This window comes from Ictalurus punctatus, chromosome 7, assembly GCF_001660625.3.
Source record: "Ictalurus punctatus breed USDA103 chromosome 7, Coco_2.0, whole genome shotgun sequence".
Lineage (NCBI taxonomy): Eukaryota > Metazoa > Chordata > Actinopteri > Siluriformes > Ictaluridae > Ictalurus > Ictalurus punctatus.
Window position 1 is genome coordinate 3,606,616 of NC_030422.2, and position 19,165 is coordinate 3,625,780.

Consider the following 19,165-nt stretch of genomic DNA (forward strand, 5'->3'; position numbering starts at 1 on the left):
CAAAATATCATATATTTATATATATTAATATTCACAATTATTATATTAGGGATATATAAGGGAATGAAAGAAAGTCATCTGACTATGCTCCAAGGACTGCTAAAACATCTTCAAGAATACAGCGTCTAGTCCAATGACCTCAATATTAACAAGTAGACACTAAAATAGATTAGAACTGAAAAAATGCTAGTCCTCTTTTAAACTATTATTGTATCAATACTTAACAGTTAGACCATGTGTCATAAGACTTTTGAAGGAGTCTGGGGGAACTCACCTTGGTGTGTAAGGGCCTCCTTGGCCCATGGCCATGTAGCAGCCCCAGCAAGTTCCTCTTGAGCTGATTTGGCAAAGAACACATTCAGGGTGTCCGAGCTGTTCAGGTGAAGCAACTCCTTCAGTTCCTTCACACTCAGGTAAGCCCTGGGTTAGACAGATTCAGTTACAATCAGCTGCTTATGGGGAAACACAGGTTCTACTAACAGACATTGAAACTTGTGAGATAATAATTTTCCTAGAATAAAGAAATGATGTCCTTTTCCAAGAAAATGCTAGGACAGTAAATTCTAATAATATCCCTTCAAAAGACATCATGCACATCAAGGACACTAGACTACTGTAGATCGTAATACTTTCTTAATCTTCAGGATTAGCATGTATCTATTCTGGCCCCAACATATTGTTGAATTTAGTGGCCTCTAGAGGTGCAGTTGCAGCATGTTGCTGCTATTCCACAGTTGTGCACACTGAATCACACTGGGGAAAGCAAGCTGACCTCTATTTATATCAACACTTTAACTATTAAACCACTATTTAAGTGTTGATTTGATTGAACAGGGTTTGCAGTAATCAGGCCTGATTGCGTCTAGTCCAGCTCAACCCCATTATGAATGCAGTTTCAGTTTCATTTGGGGACTTAGTAACTATGGGGGCAAATACATTTTCACACAGGCCCAGTTGGTATTGGATAACATTTTTGCTTCAGTAAATAACAATATCATTTACAAATTGTATCTTGGGTTTACTCAGGTTGCCTTTGTTTTATATTAGATTTTGTTTTAATTTCTGAAACAATTTATATATAGAAAAAAAAAAAAAAAAAAAAAACCAGAAGAAATCAGGATGTGGCAAATACTTTTTCACAGCACTCTACATAGAAATTAGTTGACTGTGCTGCATATAAGCACTAGGGTTGTTGTGGGGTCAGATTTTCATAGTTAGTCATGGAATATGACTGGATGGTTATATTACTGTTGACTTTTTTTACAGTACCAATTAAAATGCATTTCTATCTTTTCTATCTCGCACAGCCACTCTTTTCATCTTATAATGTCAATTTGATAAATACTGACAGCCTAATAGATTTTATGGCGAACTCGCACTCAAAAATTGAGTAAAAGCTGGGGTAATGTAATTATAACTGGACTCTTTCTGGTATTTGAATCCCAATCAGACTGTGTATGTATTCATCTGGGAAGATTACACTGTATTTTACCTACTATTAAATGTCTAGTAGAAATAATCCCGGGTAATATATTATATCCCATCTGATTTGACATGTTGCCAAATATTCTGTCATATCCTTTTGGGAAAAGAGGTTGTGTGTTTATTTCTTCAGCAGACACTTCATGAAGCACCCTTTTCTATCTTCACCTGCTGAAATTGTTTAAAAGAACTTGTCAGAGAAGCAATGATTGAGGGTTTTAGGGAAGCTGGTACAAACGTTCCAGCATGACAATGCCCCCGTGCACAAAATATGCTCCATGAAGACATGGTATTCCAAGGTTGGAGTGGAATAACTCGAGTGGCCTGCACAGAGCCCCGATCTCGACGCTACTGAACATCTTTAGGCCTCCTCGCCCAACATCATTGACCTCACTAATGCCTTTGTGGCTGAATGAGCACAAATCAGCACACCACCCTTCAAAATCTAGTGGAAAGCCTTCCCAGAAGACTGGATATTATAAAAAATATGTATTATAGCAAAGGGCAGACTAAATCTGGAATGGGATGTTTGAAAAGTACATATGGGTGTGATGGTCAGGTGTCCACAAACCTTTGGCCATATAGTGTACATTATAAAAACACTCCCATCTCTGTGATTTAAACAGAGATCATCTCTCCCATACAAATCAATCGCAATTAGTACAGATGTCCTCTGGCAACAGAAATATGTCTAGAAATCTTATGCCACAGAATGAACAATAATTAGGGGATTTTAATCTTTTTGTTTCCTTTTGCTTTATATATACATATATATAGTACATTTGTACAAAAATTTCATAATAAATATTTATTTTAACTTTCACCATAGGCTCGTGTAATTTATGTATGATTGACTAATATCATGAAACAGTGAAACTGTAATATTTTTAGATTACGTTATCATACTGTGAACTCAGTGATATCCTGGATTTAATTCCATATGGCTGTTGTTGTTTTTTTTTTTGTTGAGATTCACACGCCTCTTCTATTTAAAAAAAAGTCCCACACCTTGCATGACAGTCTGTGGTTCAGTGTGACAGCCTCAGCACAATAATGCAATAGTGACATGCTTCTTCCCATCAACTCTCACAACTATGAACCTCCCTCCCTCTTCTCTGAGGGAGGGAGGCTTTACAAATGTTATTTACTGGTCCACAGAAAAGACAGGGTATGCGGCCAATTTTAGATCTGCGTCATCTGAACCATACTCTTTGGACATACAGGATCAGGATCTTGATGCTCAAACATACTGTTTCACAGACTCAGTTTGAGAATTAGTTTGTGACGATAGATCTAAAAAAGTATTCCACTGCCCAGTCACAGGACGTTCCTGAGATTCGCGTTTGGAGGCAACACGTATCAATATCAGCTCCTCCTTTCAGTGTAGTTTTATCCCCTTGCTCTGTCACAAAGTGCACGGATGCCGCACTGGCTCCTTTGCGACTCCAGGGCATCCACAATAATCCGCGATAATTCTAGCGCAGTCCAGGAAGTTGGCGATTCAACACCGAAATGTTGTTCTTGCCCATGTGAGCAGCTTGGGGCTCAGGTTGAACCTTCTCCAGTTGACAGTGATTTTTCCAGTGATTATATGGGATTCGATTACGATGAGCGTGTGCCTATCCCCAATATGTGTAGGGCAATCCTATCAACATTGAGCAAGATAAGCTTAGGTCTGGGCATCCCCCCAGTCTCAGTGGAGACTATTGAGGCTTATGGCAGCAGAGGCCAATGACATACCACTGAGCCCATTGCACATGAGACTGTTCAGTGGTGGCTGAAAGTCGGGGGATTTATCTGAGGATGAAACCCCTGAGATTAATCAATGTCACACGGCGATGCCTACATGTTCTGAGAACTTGGAGGTGTCCCCGGTTTATAGCCTCAGGTCCCACTCTAGGGGTGTCTCTTTATTGTAAGATGGTAATGACAGGCGCCTCCCTCACGGTCTCTGGAGCGGCCCTCATCTATTGTGGCACATAAATCGTCTAGAGGTTTGTGCCGTACTCTTAGCACTGAATTCCTTCTCCTCAGTTGGGAGGTCAGCATGTGTTAGACAATACAGTGGTTGTCTCATATCAACCACCAGGGAGGATTACGTTCGCAACCCCTGTTCAGGCAGACTCAAGTGCAATGTGAATTCCGGGTAAGCAGAATGTGGGGGCAGACATCCCGTTGAGGCAGGGGCTGAGGGGATTGGAGGCTCTATCCACAAGTAGGCGAGTCCATATGGCGGAGGTTTGGCCAATTGGAAGTGGATGTGTTCGCCTTAGAGGAGACAACACGTAGCCTGCTGTGGTTCGCTATAAAAGGGAGTACTGCCTACCGTATCCCCCACTCTCAGTCTCTGTGGATTTTGTATGTTGCAATGCAGAGATGAGGACTGACCCAGGTTTCCCTCTCAAAACATCAAAAACTTGGAGAAATCTCCAGCCAAGTAGTGGAAATTCAAGGCCCCTATCTTAGTCAGAAAAGCAGGTTTAAGATCTTCAATCCTCTTTACTCTAAAAACTCCACTGAAGATACTAACAGACAATGCCCTATCCATAAAAAATTATTTCCCTTAAAACGTGATGAGGACTTATGCCAATTGACAAAAGGGATTTTTTGCAAGAGCATTCCATATGCTTTAAATGCTGTGCTTCAACTATTCATCAAAGAAATGTAAAGCAGTAATCCACTGTTCAGAGTGCAACAGTAATCAACACATTTTAGCTTTACTTGCAGAACCAGTACCTTGGACTCTGAAGGGGTCCAACACACCAGCCCCAGAGCACAGTGGGGGCACAGTGAAACTAGTCCAACTATAGCTGTGTGTGGCTATGCAATCTGTAGGAAGGGACTCCAAGGTATGTAAGATATACTCTGGCACAACAGATACACCTGGAAGATGCCATCAAGTTTATGGTGAAATCGGCTAATGGAGACATACACCTTCAAGTTCCAGCTTGCATGACAGGGGCATCATCCATGGAAAGAAAACATGAAGAAATGGCAAAACCATGTACCCTATATCCGACAATTTGATTTGGGATGGGCCATTGATGTCTGCTTAAGTTGTGCTCACAAAAATTCTTGAGAATGGGTGACACAGGTTTTGACAAACCTTAGCAGCAGCTCTAGGAAAAAATTCCTTTTTTTCATACCTAGCCTTACTAAGTTTACATTTTTTAGTTTTACTGTGGCACAGTGTTTTAATATCAAAAAAGCTTCAGTTCTTCTCTCCGTTTTATTTCTGAGCCTATGTTATTGTGGAATAACAGACCATTTTGTAGCATTCATGGGGCAGACCTGCGTTAACAGATATGGCAAACCAGCTCAAAATTGGAGGACAACAGAGTGTGTTGGTTACTTGCCCAGCTTTGGGGTTTAGTACCCTCGGAAACCAAACCAAAGAAGGGCTGCAGTCCAAATCTTTTGCAAATCCAAGCCTGTTGCAAAATTGGCTGACATTCAACAGGTGTTTTATAGCTTTCTAGTCAGAGAAGATCACTGACTACCTCTGCATTCTATGGATTTGCACCACCAGCTTGACAGCAACACGGGATTACCACATGAAGGTCCATGTTTTTGGCAAACATTTCTCACCAGCTGTGTTGACTTATGGCCTTAAGCAAGCAGCTATGGAGGGAGAAAAGATCTTTGGTGTAGAAGCAAGGCAGTCTGTAGAAAGACACTTCTATTCTATTCTATTCATTTTTTACTTATATATAGCACTTTTAACAATCTACATGGTTACAAAGTAGATTTACAGAAATCCCAATATACAATTTATATTTGAATGAGCAAGCCAGGTAATGGTGACAAGGAAACTTTACATAAAACGACAAGACGAAGAAAGCTTGAGCTGAACCAGACTCAAAAGGGAACCAATCCTCTTCTTGTTGACACCTTATAATATTATTATAAATAATTTATCTTCTGTAACTGTGCACTATAGAGTCAAACAGTGCTAATTGTGTTAATAGGAACTTAAGTATGAGCATCATTAGAGTTTTAACTTAAAGTCTATTGTATAAAACTTCTATGTTTGTGATAGTCTTTTTCAGTATAACAAATGCCACTGATGTGCTCAGTGGAACATTAGAATTCACAAGATTGCTTCTAATAACTCAGAAGTCAAGAGAAATTTCCCCACAGAAGATCTTGCCAAGGGCCTACAAGACCTTGATGTTGGTCAGAAACTTCCACAAATGATTGGTATCATTTCCTGCATCCTTGTTGCAATCTTTTCCCGCTTGCTCACTCATGAAGTCCTAACAAAACGCTCCTTACTCAGTAGGTTGGCGCACTCCCTGCATCCCAAGGTAAGTTTGATTACAAACTCTAAAAGTCTGAAGGCAATCTCTTCAGACAACAGTGCGACAATATTAAATGTCTGTGTTTACTTTATATACTTCTGTTATTGTCTGTAAGAAATTAGACATTTTCATAGTTGTTTGTGTATAGAGAGCAGATCTGTTTAAGTAGTAGCAAATTGGCTGCACTAACACATGCAGTATACTGAATTGTAACTCAGTGATGTCTTGAACTTAATTCCGCATGGCTGTTGTTTTTGCCATTTCACACACCACTTCCATTAAAATAGGCCTAAAGCCAGCTCACACCTTGGGTCTCTTTTTGTAAGTGTTTAGCTCACTGCATAGCTGTGTACGCAAATGCACAGTGAGGGCAGAAGTGTTTCAGTTGGAAAAAGGGGATCTTGGTTTGCCCCTTTTCCACTTGATAGATTAACTTTTTATATTTTTACAAAGCTCAGTTAACAAGAATCTGCAGTAAATAGTAACAATCTGGTCTGAAACAATGGGTAAATGAATGTTTAATGTTGTTTCCTTGACGTGTTAATTTTTACAGCAGAAACGTCCTCAAATAAAATAGGGTGTTTACGGCATTAAAAACTGACGTTTTATTAGGCAGCAAAATCCCTCCTGTTAAACCCAGAAGAACCCTCATTTTATATTCTTAAAACTAAGGCAAAGTTAAAATAGAAGTATAAAAAGACTGTTAATTTCATTTTGTAATCATCTGTGGTGACCTGTTATATACCATTTGTATTCAGTCTGTACATAACTAATAGAGTAAAGCTTGAACAATTATATGCAGAAAGCATGGATTTTTTTTTTTAATCTCCTGAATAATTTCACGGTTTTACTTTCCTGACAGTTAACGACAGACATATTCATAAAATTAATATCTCATGTAAGTAGCACCTTTTATTCCTCCAGATTCTGCCCAACCACTGCCTCTCTCATGGCTGTAAAACAATAACATATGGTTCATCTAAAATATAAAGCTAACTTTTTTATGTCACATGTAATTTTAATCCTCAGTTGCTTTCATACTTGGAAAGCCTTTTTACCTCCTATCACTGCCCTGGTGGTTTGAGAAGGTCCAGGTCTTAATGGCCTTTTGTAACATGCCAGAAGGTCTACCTCATTAGCCAAACCACCTACCATTCCCTGGACCCACTCCATCTTCCCCTGGAAGCATGGTGCTTCTAACATTTAAACTTATTATGTAAGCAAGCAGTGGGTCAGTCTTTTGGAACACTTCAATTTCCCCAAACTGTCTCATATAGAGCCAGTTTCGCGGAATAGTTCAAAATTTATTAATTTCACAAAAACAAGCTTTATCCATGCATGTCTGTAACTTATATGGACATTAAGTCAAAATCATAAAATGTGTATATTTGTGTCTATTACGTAATGCGTATATTTAAAATGTGCATATACAACGTTGAATGCTTCATCCATCTACTTCATGCAAAGCTCCTGGAACAAGACATTAAGTAAGGATCAACAATAGCCTTTTTTAAAAAAAAATTTTTAAAGGCCTTGTTTAAATTGTTCACTGAAAAACATGATTGAAAAATAACATGAAATTATGGATGTGCCCTATTGTAGACTAATGTACCATCCATGGATGTACCATATGTATGATACTAATGTACCAAAATGTATTTCGCTCTCACACAAGGTGTTCCTGGGACGGTCACCCAATCCGAGTTATCCTGTCCAGGATAAAGTAGTTAATGAAAATTTATGAATGAATGAAATGATGGATTAACAAAGGGAGTTCTCATAGAGCAGATTATTATATGCCATTAGCATTAATGCAATATTGCTTTCTAAAAAAAATAGTAATGATATGCCAATTTAGTGTCTGTATAATCAGCAATTTGTTCAAACTTATACAATATAATCTGCTGATCAAAACTCATCATCTGATCATCATGGGTGCAAAAATCAACTAATCATACTAACCAATGGAAACTCAAGGCTTAAATGTCCAAATAAATATGTTCTTCCTTTGTTCTCATTTCATGTCAGAGCATTACCAAAATGCTCCTGTGGATCTCTGGAGAACCTTGCCCGTGCTTGAACAACAAATTTGCATAGCGACTGCTTTTGGTCACACCCAGCTGCAGATACCTGAACAGTAACTCGCCCAGTATAAAAGCAAACTTGCAGACCTTCTCATAAAAACGTAATTTATACTGGAATCAAAATGTAATCCCTATATTAATTCTCCTCACTGTTGCACTGTTCCAACATGGTCAGGTAAATCCTGAAATTGTTACTTCCTTATCAGCATGACTGAGAACCACTTTTCCATCCTGTTGTTTCACTCTCTTCTCTTTCTCTACATTCCACTTTCTCTATTGGTCTCAGAGAGTCTGCTTTCGACTTTTGCTTAAGACCTGCTTTTGTCATCTTTTAAAGTGTCCCAATGCAAAACAAGCAGCAAAATGTTTTTCAGACCACCATCCAAGTGTATCACTCAAGCTCCATTACTCGCAGTGGGAATTCTGCAAGAACAGATAGGCGCCTTCAAAAGTAGAACTCTTTGCCATAAGTTGTTCATGAAACTGAAATATAAAACTGCAACAGACCATAAAACTGCAACAGCTGGCTGCACGAGGGCCACAAGACCCCATGGCATAGTATGTCTGGCACTACACTTCCAAACGTGCACTACTGCAACAGTCTTACGTCACCTATGACATATCATGCAGAATGACAATTTAAGATTTAGGGATATTTGAGAATGATGATATTTACATTAAGAATTAACCTGAGAATAAGAGATGAGAGGAAAAGGGGAAAAGAGTTCATAGTTAATACTGTACATAATCGGTCTTTTCAATGGTCTCATTATGTCTACTGTAAATAATCATTTAGGCACATGCCTCATAGTGTTCGGTTGTTGTAAGATTTTACATATGCATTGTATAAACTCAAAATAAAAAATAGTGTAACCGCACAGGGCATTTACCTGATGCAGAGCTGTATATTCAATCAAACTACAATAAAACCTTTTCCCCACAGCTGAAGTTTTTCTACCTATATGGGTTCTCTTTTTAATTTAATTTTTTTTTTTTTAAAGGAAAGAGATACCATGGCTAGCCAAATAAGCCTGCCTGTCACAGAGAACTCACTGAGATTTCTGGTTTTGTTGTTTAGCAATATAAAGCATATCCTTTGGGTTCCGTCCACATCCATGTTTTTCGTGCTTTTAAAACAGTTCCAGAATTTCACATTAGTATGCTTTGCTTTTTGTGTAATACAAAGTATTCTGACAGTCACAAAAACACTAAGGGAGTATTCTTTCATGACAAGATATCACCTTTGCTTTACTTTAAAACTCAAAACATTTGCAGACTCAAGCAGGGGATAATCAAAATTTGAAACATCAAATCCTCAATAGTTGTTTTTTATGCGTTATGAAGACATTGTGAAGTGTGCACCCCCATTTTTAAAGCAAATTCTTTTCAAAGCATCTTCAACCCATGCCAAAGAGAAAAGACAGTTACACCAGATGATGCTGTGAAATGTATAGAAATGCAGATGCATTGACTGGCTACAACTCCACCGTGAACTTCCCCTTGCTGTTCACATCTATCTTTATTCAAGTTGTGGCCGGTATTTTAATTCCAACTTGAATATATGTACTTTTTCATTTGTGTTGCACCATTCTGAATTCTTTCAAGACTTTACTGCAGTCCTAAGCTGTGTTTCTTGTTTTTGTTTTCATAGCTGTGTAATTGTAGTTCTTAGCTTGTGGATATAAATTAGGATTTCATCTGTTTAGAATCAGCCTGTGTTTTTCTAGGATTCCATGAAAAGCCTGAATAAAGCAACTCAGGATGTCCATCCGTTACCGGTGGTACCACTTGTTACAATTAGGCAAACATTTAAACTATATTTGTTAAATGGTTTGTATTCAGTTTTAATTCATCTCTACATTATGCCGTGTTATTTTTATAAGAGTACCGTCTATATTGTATGTATGTCTGTAAGGACTGAAATTTACCTTTCAGGTGACTCAGGGTCAAAACATGTTCTTGTGACATCAGTGACCTCTGGGTCACAGCAGTCACCATCATCATAGTCATAGTGGATGGTGTTACATTCAGGCTGACACACCCCATCGCCCCTCATCCAGCTGTAGCAGGTGCTTGGACGCAGACAGTCTCCTCCATCACGGCCTGTGAGTGGGTGATCACACTCCCGGTCACAGTGACGGTCTCCCACCTTGGTCATATGGCAGTTGCTGAGCACAAGGCGTCGCCGCAGTGATGAGTTGTACACATTTATTATGCTGAGCTCCAGTGTCAGGTTGTATGGTCCAAAAGCTTCTTCCAGTGCCTGCTTCTGGGAAAGAATCTGCTGCTCTGACACAGTGGGATTGCTACCATCATCATTGCACACGTTTACCACACGGTATCGTAGCCTCTTAGCAGCCCGCAGCTCCCAGTTCTGGTTGTAGCTCAGGATAATATCTGGATTGTCACAAATAGTCACACCGCATGGAGGAGGCAGGAAAGGTGAAATCAGCTCCTGTTCTGGTGCTGGTAAGACTACAGTGGCTGGGTGTTGGCGGTCTTTATACGGCACCCATTTTTCCTCCATCATGGAAAAGTCAGCCCAGAGTTCTATCAGGGGGTTCTGTTTCGTTGAACGCCACACATCACTTTTAAAAAGCTCACTCCTACTGCGAGCATGATCCCATAGGACAACACCTCCTAGATAACCTCGAAAGCCTTGTTCAGAGTTAGAGAGGTTACCTCCCAGCAAAAATGTGCGACAGCTCTTGATAAAAGGGCTGTACAGATCACCAGACTGCTGTGTGCTCTCTTTGACCTTGGCACCATCTATAAATAGAGCCATCCGGTGGCCATCATACCTGGCAACAACATGAGTCCAGGCACCTGGCTGGTAGTGCTGATGTCCAGCAAGAGTGGTGGATCTTTGGGCACGGTCTGTACGAAGAGTAAAGAAGAAGCAGCTATCTTTTTTCCCCATGGGTTTGGAAGTCCGGATGCCAACAGACCACCCCTTTTCACTGTGGCTGGTGCAGTTGTCAAACACACCTTAATAAAAATAAAAAATAAAAAGAAGTATGCATAATGGTTTAGCACATATAAAAGGTTAGTCCATTGCCTGTGCTTTTAAAATTGGGATTAACTTTTTCTGAAAATGTTGAAAATTTTAAATGAATGGAACAAAGTCACCGCTATTCCCAGCTGCTATTTGTAATGAGTAGTCTGGCCTCCAGATGTTCACAGAGAAGGACAGAGAAAGGGCAGGGAACCCCTTCACCCACCCCACACCCACTCACATGAACACAGACACTGTGCTCCCTGAATACTGGAAAAAGAAAGCTGGCGATCCTAAACAACGCATCATGAAGGGCACAAGGCAGATACAAGCCAAAAGGTTTCATTCATTCAGACATTCCACCTTGAGCATAGCATGCTTGCATGTGTGGCCATATACATTTAATTCCATCTGTCTAATGAATCATTTTTATGCTGTATCTTCAGTTCTTCACATAAGAGGTTTAAAGTGTGGACAAAGTAAATTCTCAGATCATTATTCAGTTATTAATTTTAAACCATATTATCCAATAACTGCTATGAACTTGTTTTGTGTTTTTGAACACACTAAAAAATGTGTTTTCCCTCTAGTGGACCGCGTGATTTATTACACCTGGTACGCTGTCTGTGTGTGTGTGTGTGTGTGTGTGTGTGTGTGTGTGTGTGTGTGTGTGTGTGTGTGTGTGTGTGTATGTGTGCGCATATGTGCGCGTGTGTGTAAGGGGGTGGGGGGGTGACATAAACAAAGTACATTTATGGTTTTGCTGAAAACACACGTCCTTTTTCCTTACAGTAATCATACAAAGCCATATTTAGGATCAAGTACAATTGCAATAATGGATCATTTCCAGTAATTAAATAATTAAATCCAACTCCAAGGTGCTTCAGAACTCCTGAGAGTTCTTCTGTTTGGCAAATCCACAATCACTTGCTATATCACAGTCAAGTGAAGATGTGGGCTGTACTCACATAAGCGTGCCTACTACACACAAATGAAAGATTCTGATAATGCAATACAGAGTACCAACCTGCTATAAGGACTGGATTGTTCTGACCTCCCTCAGGCTTGACCCATAGTTCTAGTGTGAAGCTGGAGCGAGGAAGTTCCACTCCAGCTGCTGGATTCACCTTCAGCTGCTCCTTCTGACTAAAATACAGAGCCGTCATCCACCTCGGCGGGACATGGTGGATCTTGGCACGCAACAATTCTGTACCCGATCTGTTCTTTCCCTCCACCTCCCCAGAGTAGTCCACATTCCCATCCCCTAAATGCTTGTTCCCTTCACCAGTGAACTTTACAGGGCTGCGAGGCACTCTTCTTGCTGAAGAGGAACTATTCTTCCTTTTCATCCATGTCCTAGGGCTTTGGAGTTCTGGCACGACTGATGCTGATTTAGAGGTTTCACTGCTTGAATTTGTCTTTTTCAGTGAGAAAAACTGTGCAGAGTTGTCAGCATATGAGGAGTCCAGTGCTTCTTTCGGTTTTGAATGTGTCCTTTGGTTAGACCTGTGTGGTAAACCATCAACATTTTTTTCTTGGCTGCACCTGTCCCGTGACTCAGGATCAGAAGAGAGCCGCACTCCATTTGCTTTAAGTAGCGAGTTATCACCATGTTTTTTTTGGTCACCATTTTCATCACACATTCCAGGGACACTGCTTCTGTCAGAACTGTATTCACCTGAGCCGAAGCCTGTGTTCAGCGCTGATTTCAGACAGAGGCCTGGCAGGCGGATATACTTGCCTGGCATGCCTGCTAGAAGATAGTGTCGGGCTGCAGGGACACTGAGGCTGACCGAGCCACACTGCTCTTCAACAGTCTGTTTCTTAGCCTCTTTCAGCACAAGACTCTGCCTATAGCGCTGAATGTGGTCTGACAGAGCTGTGTTTAGCAGCCATGTGTGGAATATTACAAGAATGATGGTCAGTAGTCTGATAAGCATTGTGCAATTAATTCCTCTGCATAATCAAATCATTCAATCTGGAATTATCAGTTTGAGGACGGGTTCTTGTATTATGTTGTCAAACGCCCCACCAGTAGCAAAACAAAAATAAACTACGAATAATATGTCAACTCTACTAAATGATTACTAAATGTCACCAAGAACATTTGAGCGAAAAAAAATTACACTGCTGGTGTGTTATTGACTGAAACCATCCTAATATCAGACTACTAAATTGAGGGAAATGTCTTTCTGCTGATTATTTCGAGAAATACTGGTTAAATATAAAGGTGAATATGAATTATTGTTTCTTATTGTAACTTATTCTACGTTGGGGGGGAGCCATTTTAACAGTTATTATTGAGTGAAAATCGATTATATACAGCCTACACCTTGATTTCTGAGCCAATGTGAGTTTTTTCCCCTCCACTCAAAGCAGCTTCACTGGATTATCTTCTCTAGCACGCATTTCTTATTTATTTATTTATTTAGTTAGTTATTTATACCGGTTTTATTTACCTCTCATATTTATGTAGATTTTTGTAGAAATCTGTTCTGGTATCAGTGCACCATGTCGGATGACAACATTTGGCTATAGCTATATAAAGAAAGCCAAAACACCTCACGCTCATACGCGCGCGAAATATGTCACCTGTTAAGGCGTAGCATCACTGGACTCAAGGAAAATTCTCCACGGTGCTATAGCTCTTAAATAAACACAAAATAATAATAATAATGATAATAATAATAATAATAATAATAATAATAATAATAATAATAATAATAAAGGATGCTATCCGGTTGTTTGGTTATATGGAATCTAAGGTTAAGGTTAGGTTATAAGAGGTAGCCTGTCGCCACTTTTCACGCTCTCTCCTTCCGTCCTGCGTGTTCACCACACCAAGGAAAACAAAAAGTATCTTGAGGTTTCATTTGACCGCACAGGAGAGGGGAAAAAAAGTAAAAGCTCTGACCATCCACTCAATAATTTATTAAATAAGCCGGTTTCCAGCGCACGGGGACGCAAGAGATAGAGTCTGTTGTCATCACTTGTTTCTCTTCAGCTGGTGACGAATGGCACGCGCGTGATCCTCAGTCTGTACAAAAAAAAACAAACAAAAAAAAAAAAAGCAACAACAACAACAAAAAAAACCTTCGACTTTGAAAATATGAAGGATGAGGTTTCCAATGACAATACCCTTTTCAGGATACTTGGGTTTGTGCGTCAGCTGCTCTTTGCCCTGCGTATTCCTCCTGCATCCACTCCTGCCGCCGAGCTCTCCCTCAGGTTTTTTATTTTTTTTTCCCCCGTGAAGCTCAAACTCACGCGCTTATTTGGTTTTTATCCGTTTCCACCGGTATGACGTCACACAGAGACGCCCCCTCCTCACCCTAGCACCCACCCATGTCTCGCACTTTCACTCAGGAAAGCACGCGCGCGATCAAGCACTGATTCCCACTGACATCTTCCCTCCCTGCACTGCTCTCACACAAGACACACCACATCTGTTTGACATGTGAAAAGGGAAGCAGTGCTGATATACTGCCCGTGGAGAGGAAAAAAAACAACAACAAAAAAAAACAACCCGAATGTCCAAAAAATATATTACAAAACCTTATGCATCACCTACATCAATGGGCTGTAGATATGTCTTTTTTTTCTTAACAGAAGAGTGCTTGGGTGAACATGAGATAAAGGCTTCATGCAGACCAGCCCCAGCCTGCAGGACTCAATATTTCCCCAACATATTCAGTTTCAGCTTAAACACTTAACTACTGAAAGTTAATGTGAAAAACACTGTAATATTAATGAATGAACTGGTAACTGTAAAACACTCTATATTTGATTGTAACAGGTGTTTGAAACAGCCTTCTTGTGTTATTGCTAAATACAATCAAAGGGAGTCCAGTTAAAACAAAATGATATTTTTGTGACAGGTAGATTGTTTGTAGAAGTTTACATCTTTAAACAGTATGTACAGGATTTTTGCTCAGGTTTTATTAGGGGACAAGCCCAGAATGGGCGATGGACCCTATTATTTTCAATAGTTTACTTATTATTATTATTATTATTATTATTATTATTATTATTATTATTATTATTATTATTCTGCCATGGACTATGGCAGCCCATAGAACCGTACTGTAAAAAGTTGTGAAATTTTTCACACCGATAGAGGACAGTCTGAACTGTAATCACAGCCAGTTTGAAGTATCTATCTTAAAACCTCTAGCGCCACCAACAGGTCAAAAATTTCTGCCATTTTCTGCCAAAAATTTCTGCCATTTTTAATATTCTGAAAAACATACTTTTTCAAACTCTTCTTAGACCGTTTGTCCGATTTTGACTAGCATGGACATGAGGGTATATCTCCATAATGCTTTAGCATATTCATGCAAAACTTATTATTTTTCATAGTTATCACGACTTGAGAGTGCCTGCTCAGATTCGGAACAGCGCCACCTAGTGGTCAGGAGATATGAAAAAAATATGTTTTTTTTCATATCTCATGACCACTAGGTGGCGCTGTGTGCAACGTGTATAACGTGACCTTGCAGAGATACAGTTTCTGAATAGTTATGGCATCAAGCCATCAAAGTTGTTGATGCGTTAAATGATAACAGTTAAGTATATGAACATAAAATCCATTTTTTTGTTCATATACTTAACTGTTATCATTTAACGCATCAACAACTTTGATGGCTTGATGCCATAACTATTCAGAAACTGTATCTCTGCAAGGCTTTGGCATATTGACACCAAACTTTGTGCGTGTCATTGAAACTGCACACTGACCACATCACATCAATTTGGTCACAGTATCACCTATTGATCAAATATGATAAGCAATTAAATCATATTACAGTTGATTGTATTCATGAAATATTCAACCATTTTGCATAAAATCATATAAAAATGTCTAAAATTGCTCTTTCTTACAGTTGGACTTGATGCACCCTGCCATGCTTGTTTAGCTCCTCATTTATGCTCTTCAGTGCTTGGTCCCTTAATTGCTACTTGCAGATATATTTTTTATTTTATGACTGTTGCAGTCAAAAATCCTTGATATTGCTGTGGCTGTTTAAAATTTGCATTTCAATTTGTTGAGTTTTTTGTGCTCTTTTTGTGGAAAACTACTTGAATTGCCAAAATTGTAATTGCATGACAATTTTCACTGACAGTTGAATCAATGCACACTTCCCACACCCCAACGCATCAGCCCAGCTCCTTGCATCAAATCAACTCAGTTTGAATTCAGGTGGAGGGAGCGGTTTTAACACAGACAGACTGTTAGAGAAACATAGTCAGAAAGGATGTGTTAGTATCCTACACACTTTTTTAGTTATTACTATTTCAAAACATGTTGTGTTAAATTATCCAATAAATGTGTTAAAATATATATATATTTCACGAGTGACCAACACAACATGTGTTAAATTATTGTCCAATTATTGTCCTATGTGGACTGTGCTACTGACACCATCATTCAACTTTGAACTCGCCTCAAGGTTAACGTGACAAAAAGAGAGGATGGGGAAAGGTTTTAATGATTTCCACTATCTCTGTAATGTTGGATGACCTAATTAGGTTGTGCAAAAAATTGGTAGTGAGGTGCTACAGGCAGGAAAATAAATATTCACAAGTCAGCTAGATTTTCGTGGTGAGTCTACAGAGCCATTTTGTTCATTCAGAGAGTGGAGGTCACATTTCCAAAATTACACAATTTGGGATTCTGTAACACAATTTCTCAGTTAAAGCGCAAAGGCATTTGTTCATATTTTGTAACTAACAACTAACCAACACTCCTTTTGCTCTTTTACAGCTTTTCAAATGGAAGTGATTGGGACTCTTGTCGTCCCAAATGGCAGGGAGATTTGCATCAACTCCAATTCTTACATCTGTCAAATTTAAAAAAAAAATTATTTTAATAAATGTCACCTGAATGTCATGCAATTGTTTGTTTATTTTGTGAACATTTTAGTAGAATTTTTATCATGCAAACAAATTGTATTTTAGGATCATTGTAGGGAAAAAAAAGTATAAACAACACATCTGTGTTATTTTTGTGTTATTTTTTTTGTAACACATCTTTATGTACAAATGTTTAATATGCAGCATATGTTAAATGTACTAACACATTGATTGTGTTAAAAGAAACACAAAATGTGTTGTCCTTAACTAGCCACGCAGGTGTGTTAAAAATGAACACATGATTGAGTGAAGGTTCGCATCAATATATTTATCCATAAAAACATTACTGTACACTAGAAAAAGCAAAAATGTGCGATAACAGTCCAATTTACATAACATTAAATGTACCTCTATCTTCATTAGCCTTGGCTTACTTGTTTGTAATGCTCACTGTTGCTCACTCATAAGTTGGTTATTCAGTTTTTTGGATGTTTTAAACCTCTCCTTTGATCAAAATCTCCTTTGACCACATTAGCAGCTCTAGCAATACATTGTGTAAAATAAAGGAGATACCATCCATCCATCCCATCCATCCATCTTCAACTGCTTATCCGTTATCGGGTCGCGGGGGCACCAGCTCCAGCAGGGGACCCCAAACTTCCCTTTCCCGTGCCACATTAACCAGCTCTGACTGGGGGATCCCAAGGCGTTCCCAGGCCAGTGTGAAGATATAATCTCTCGACCTGGTCCTGGGTCTTCCCCAAGGTCTCTTCCCAGCTGGACTTGCCTGGAACACCTCCCTAGGAAGGTGCCCAGGGGGCATCCTTACCAGGTGCCTGAAGCACCTCAACTGACTCCTTTCAAAGCAAAGGAGCAGCGGCTCTACTCTGAATTCCTCTCGGATAACCAAGCTCGTCACCCTATCTCTAAGTGAAAGGCCAGCCACCCTTCTGAGAAAACCCATTTCAGCCACTTGTACCCACAATCTAGTTCTTTCAGTCACTACCCAGCCTTCATGACCATAGGTGAGGGTAGGAACGAGGATTGCCCGGTAGATCGAGAGCTTTGCCTTCCAGCTCAGCTCTCTTTTCATCACAACGGTGTGGTAAAGCTCCCGCTGCTCCGATTCTCCAGCCAATCTCCTGCTCCAATGTCCCCTCACTCGTAAACAAGACCCCGAGGTACTTGAACTCCTTCACTTGGGTTAAGTACTCATTCCCTACCCGGAGTAGGCACTCCATCAGTTTCCTGCTGAGAACCATGGCCTCAGATTTAGAGGTGCTAATCCTCATCCCAGCCGCTTCACACTCAGCTGCGAACCGATCCAGTGAGTGCTGGAGGTCACGGAGCGATGATGCCATCAGGACCACATCATCTGCAAAAAGCAGCAATGAGATCATCAGGTCACCAAACCGCAACAACTCCCCACCATGACTACGGCTTGAAATCATGTCCATGAATATCACAAACAGGATTGGTGACAAAGCGCAGCCCTGGTGGAGACCAACCCCCACCTGGAACGAGTCCGACTTTTTGATGAGCATCCGGACACAGCTCTCGCTTTGGGTGTACAAATCACGCCTCTCCAGTATCTCCAGCCTTGCCCACGTGCGCATTGAAGTCTCCCAGCAGAACTATAGAGTCCCCTACTGGTGCCCCATACTGGACTCCGTGCAGGGTCTCCAAGAAGGCCGAGTACTCTGAACTGGTGTTCGCTGCATATGCACAGACAACAGTCAGAGTCCCCCCCCCCCCCCCCCCAACCCATAGGCGTAAGGAGGCGACCCTCTTGTCCACCGGTAATAATAAAGGAGATACCATGTTGACATATTTGTTTATAATGTGGTTTATTTGACATTTTCAAAGGGGAAAAATAACCCTGAAAATATTAACCCATTTATGATATAAAATTAACCCAACATTTTTGTAAAAATGAAACTATTCTTTGGGTTGAAAAACAACCCATTTGCTGGGTTAAAATTAAGAACCCAACTTGATGGGTTAGTTTAGCCCAAAATGTGTTCTGTCCTTTATTAACCATCCATTGGGCTAAAATGGATGGTTAATACCACTAATCTGTAGATTGCTGTGTATACACAAATACCATCAAGTCTGATCCTTGTAGACCAACATTAAATCTTACCTCCTCCCTCTCAGACATAGAACAAATGTAAACTAGGCTAGTACAGGCAAAATACTCAGGAGCGACTTGTGAGCAGAGATGGGGCAGGACAACATTAAGAACAATATAGCATCAAGCAAAGGTAAGTCGAGAGGCGACCACATTTGACCTGACTATCTTGTGATTTTTTATTTTTTTATTTTTACAGTGACTGCATAATAGGCAGTTCTGAGTCAGTAAGACTTAAATGACATGGAGTTAATTTTCTGTACCAATTTTCAACAAGAGAAAAGAAAGGTGTGGTCTGGTAAAAAAATAAATAAATAAT

General features: G+C 39.8%; 1 protein-coding gene across 1 annotated transcript in view; it reads right to left on the reverse strand.

Annotated features, from left to right (window-relative positions):
- Positions 1-14,475, reverse strand: part of pappa2 (pappalysin 2) — a 97,176-nt gene extending 82,701 nt beyond the window's left edge. The window contains exons 1-3 of the mRNA XM_047156612.2: positions 11,890-14,475; positions 9,796-10,855; positions 275-420 (exon numbers count right to left, since the gene is read on the reverse strand). Coding sequence (XP_047012568.2) covers positions 275-420; positions 9,796-10,855; positions 11,890-12,802 — 2,119 coding nt within the window. The 5' untranslated portion in view covers positions 12,803-14,475. The remainder of the gene's footprint in view (positions 1-274; positions 421-9,795; positions 10,856-11,889) is intronic.
- Between the last annotated feature and the right edge of the window lie 4,690 nt (positions 14,476-19,165).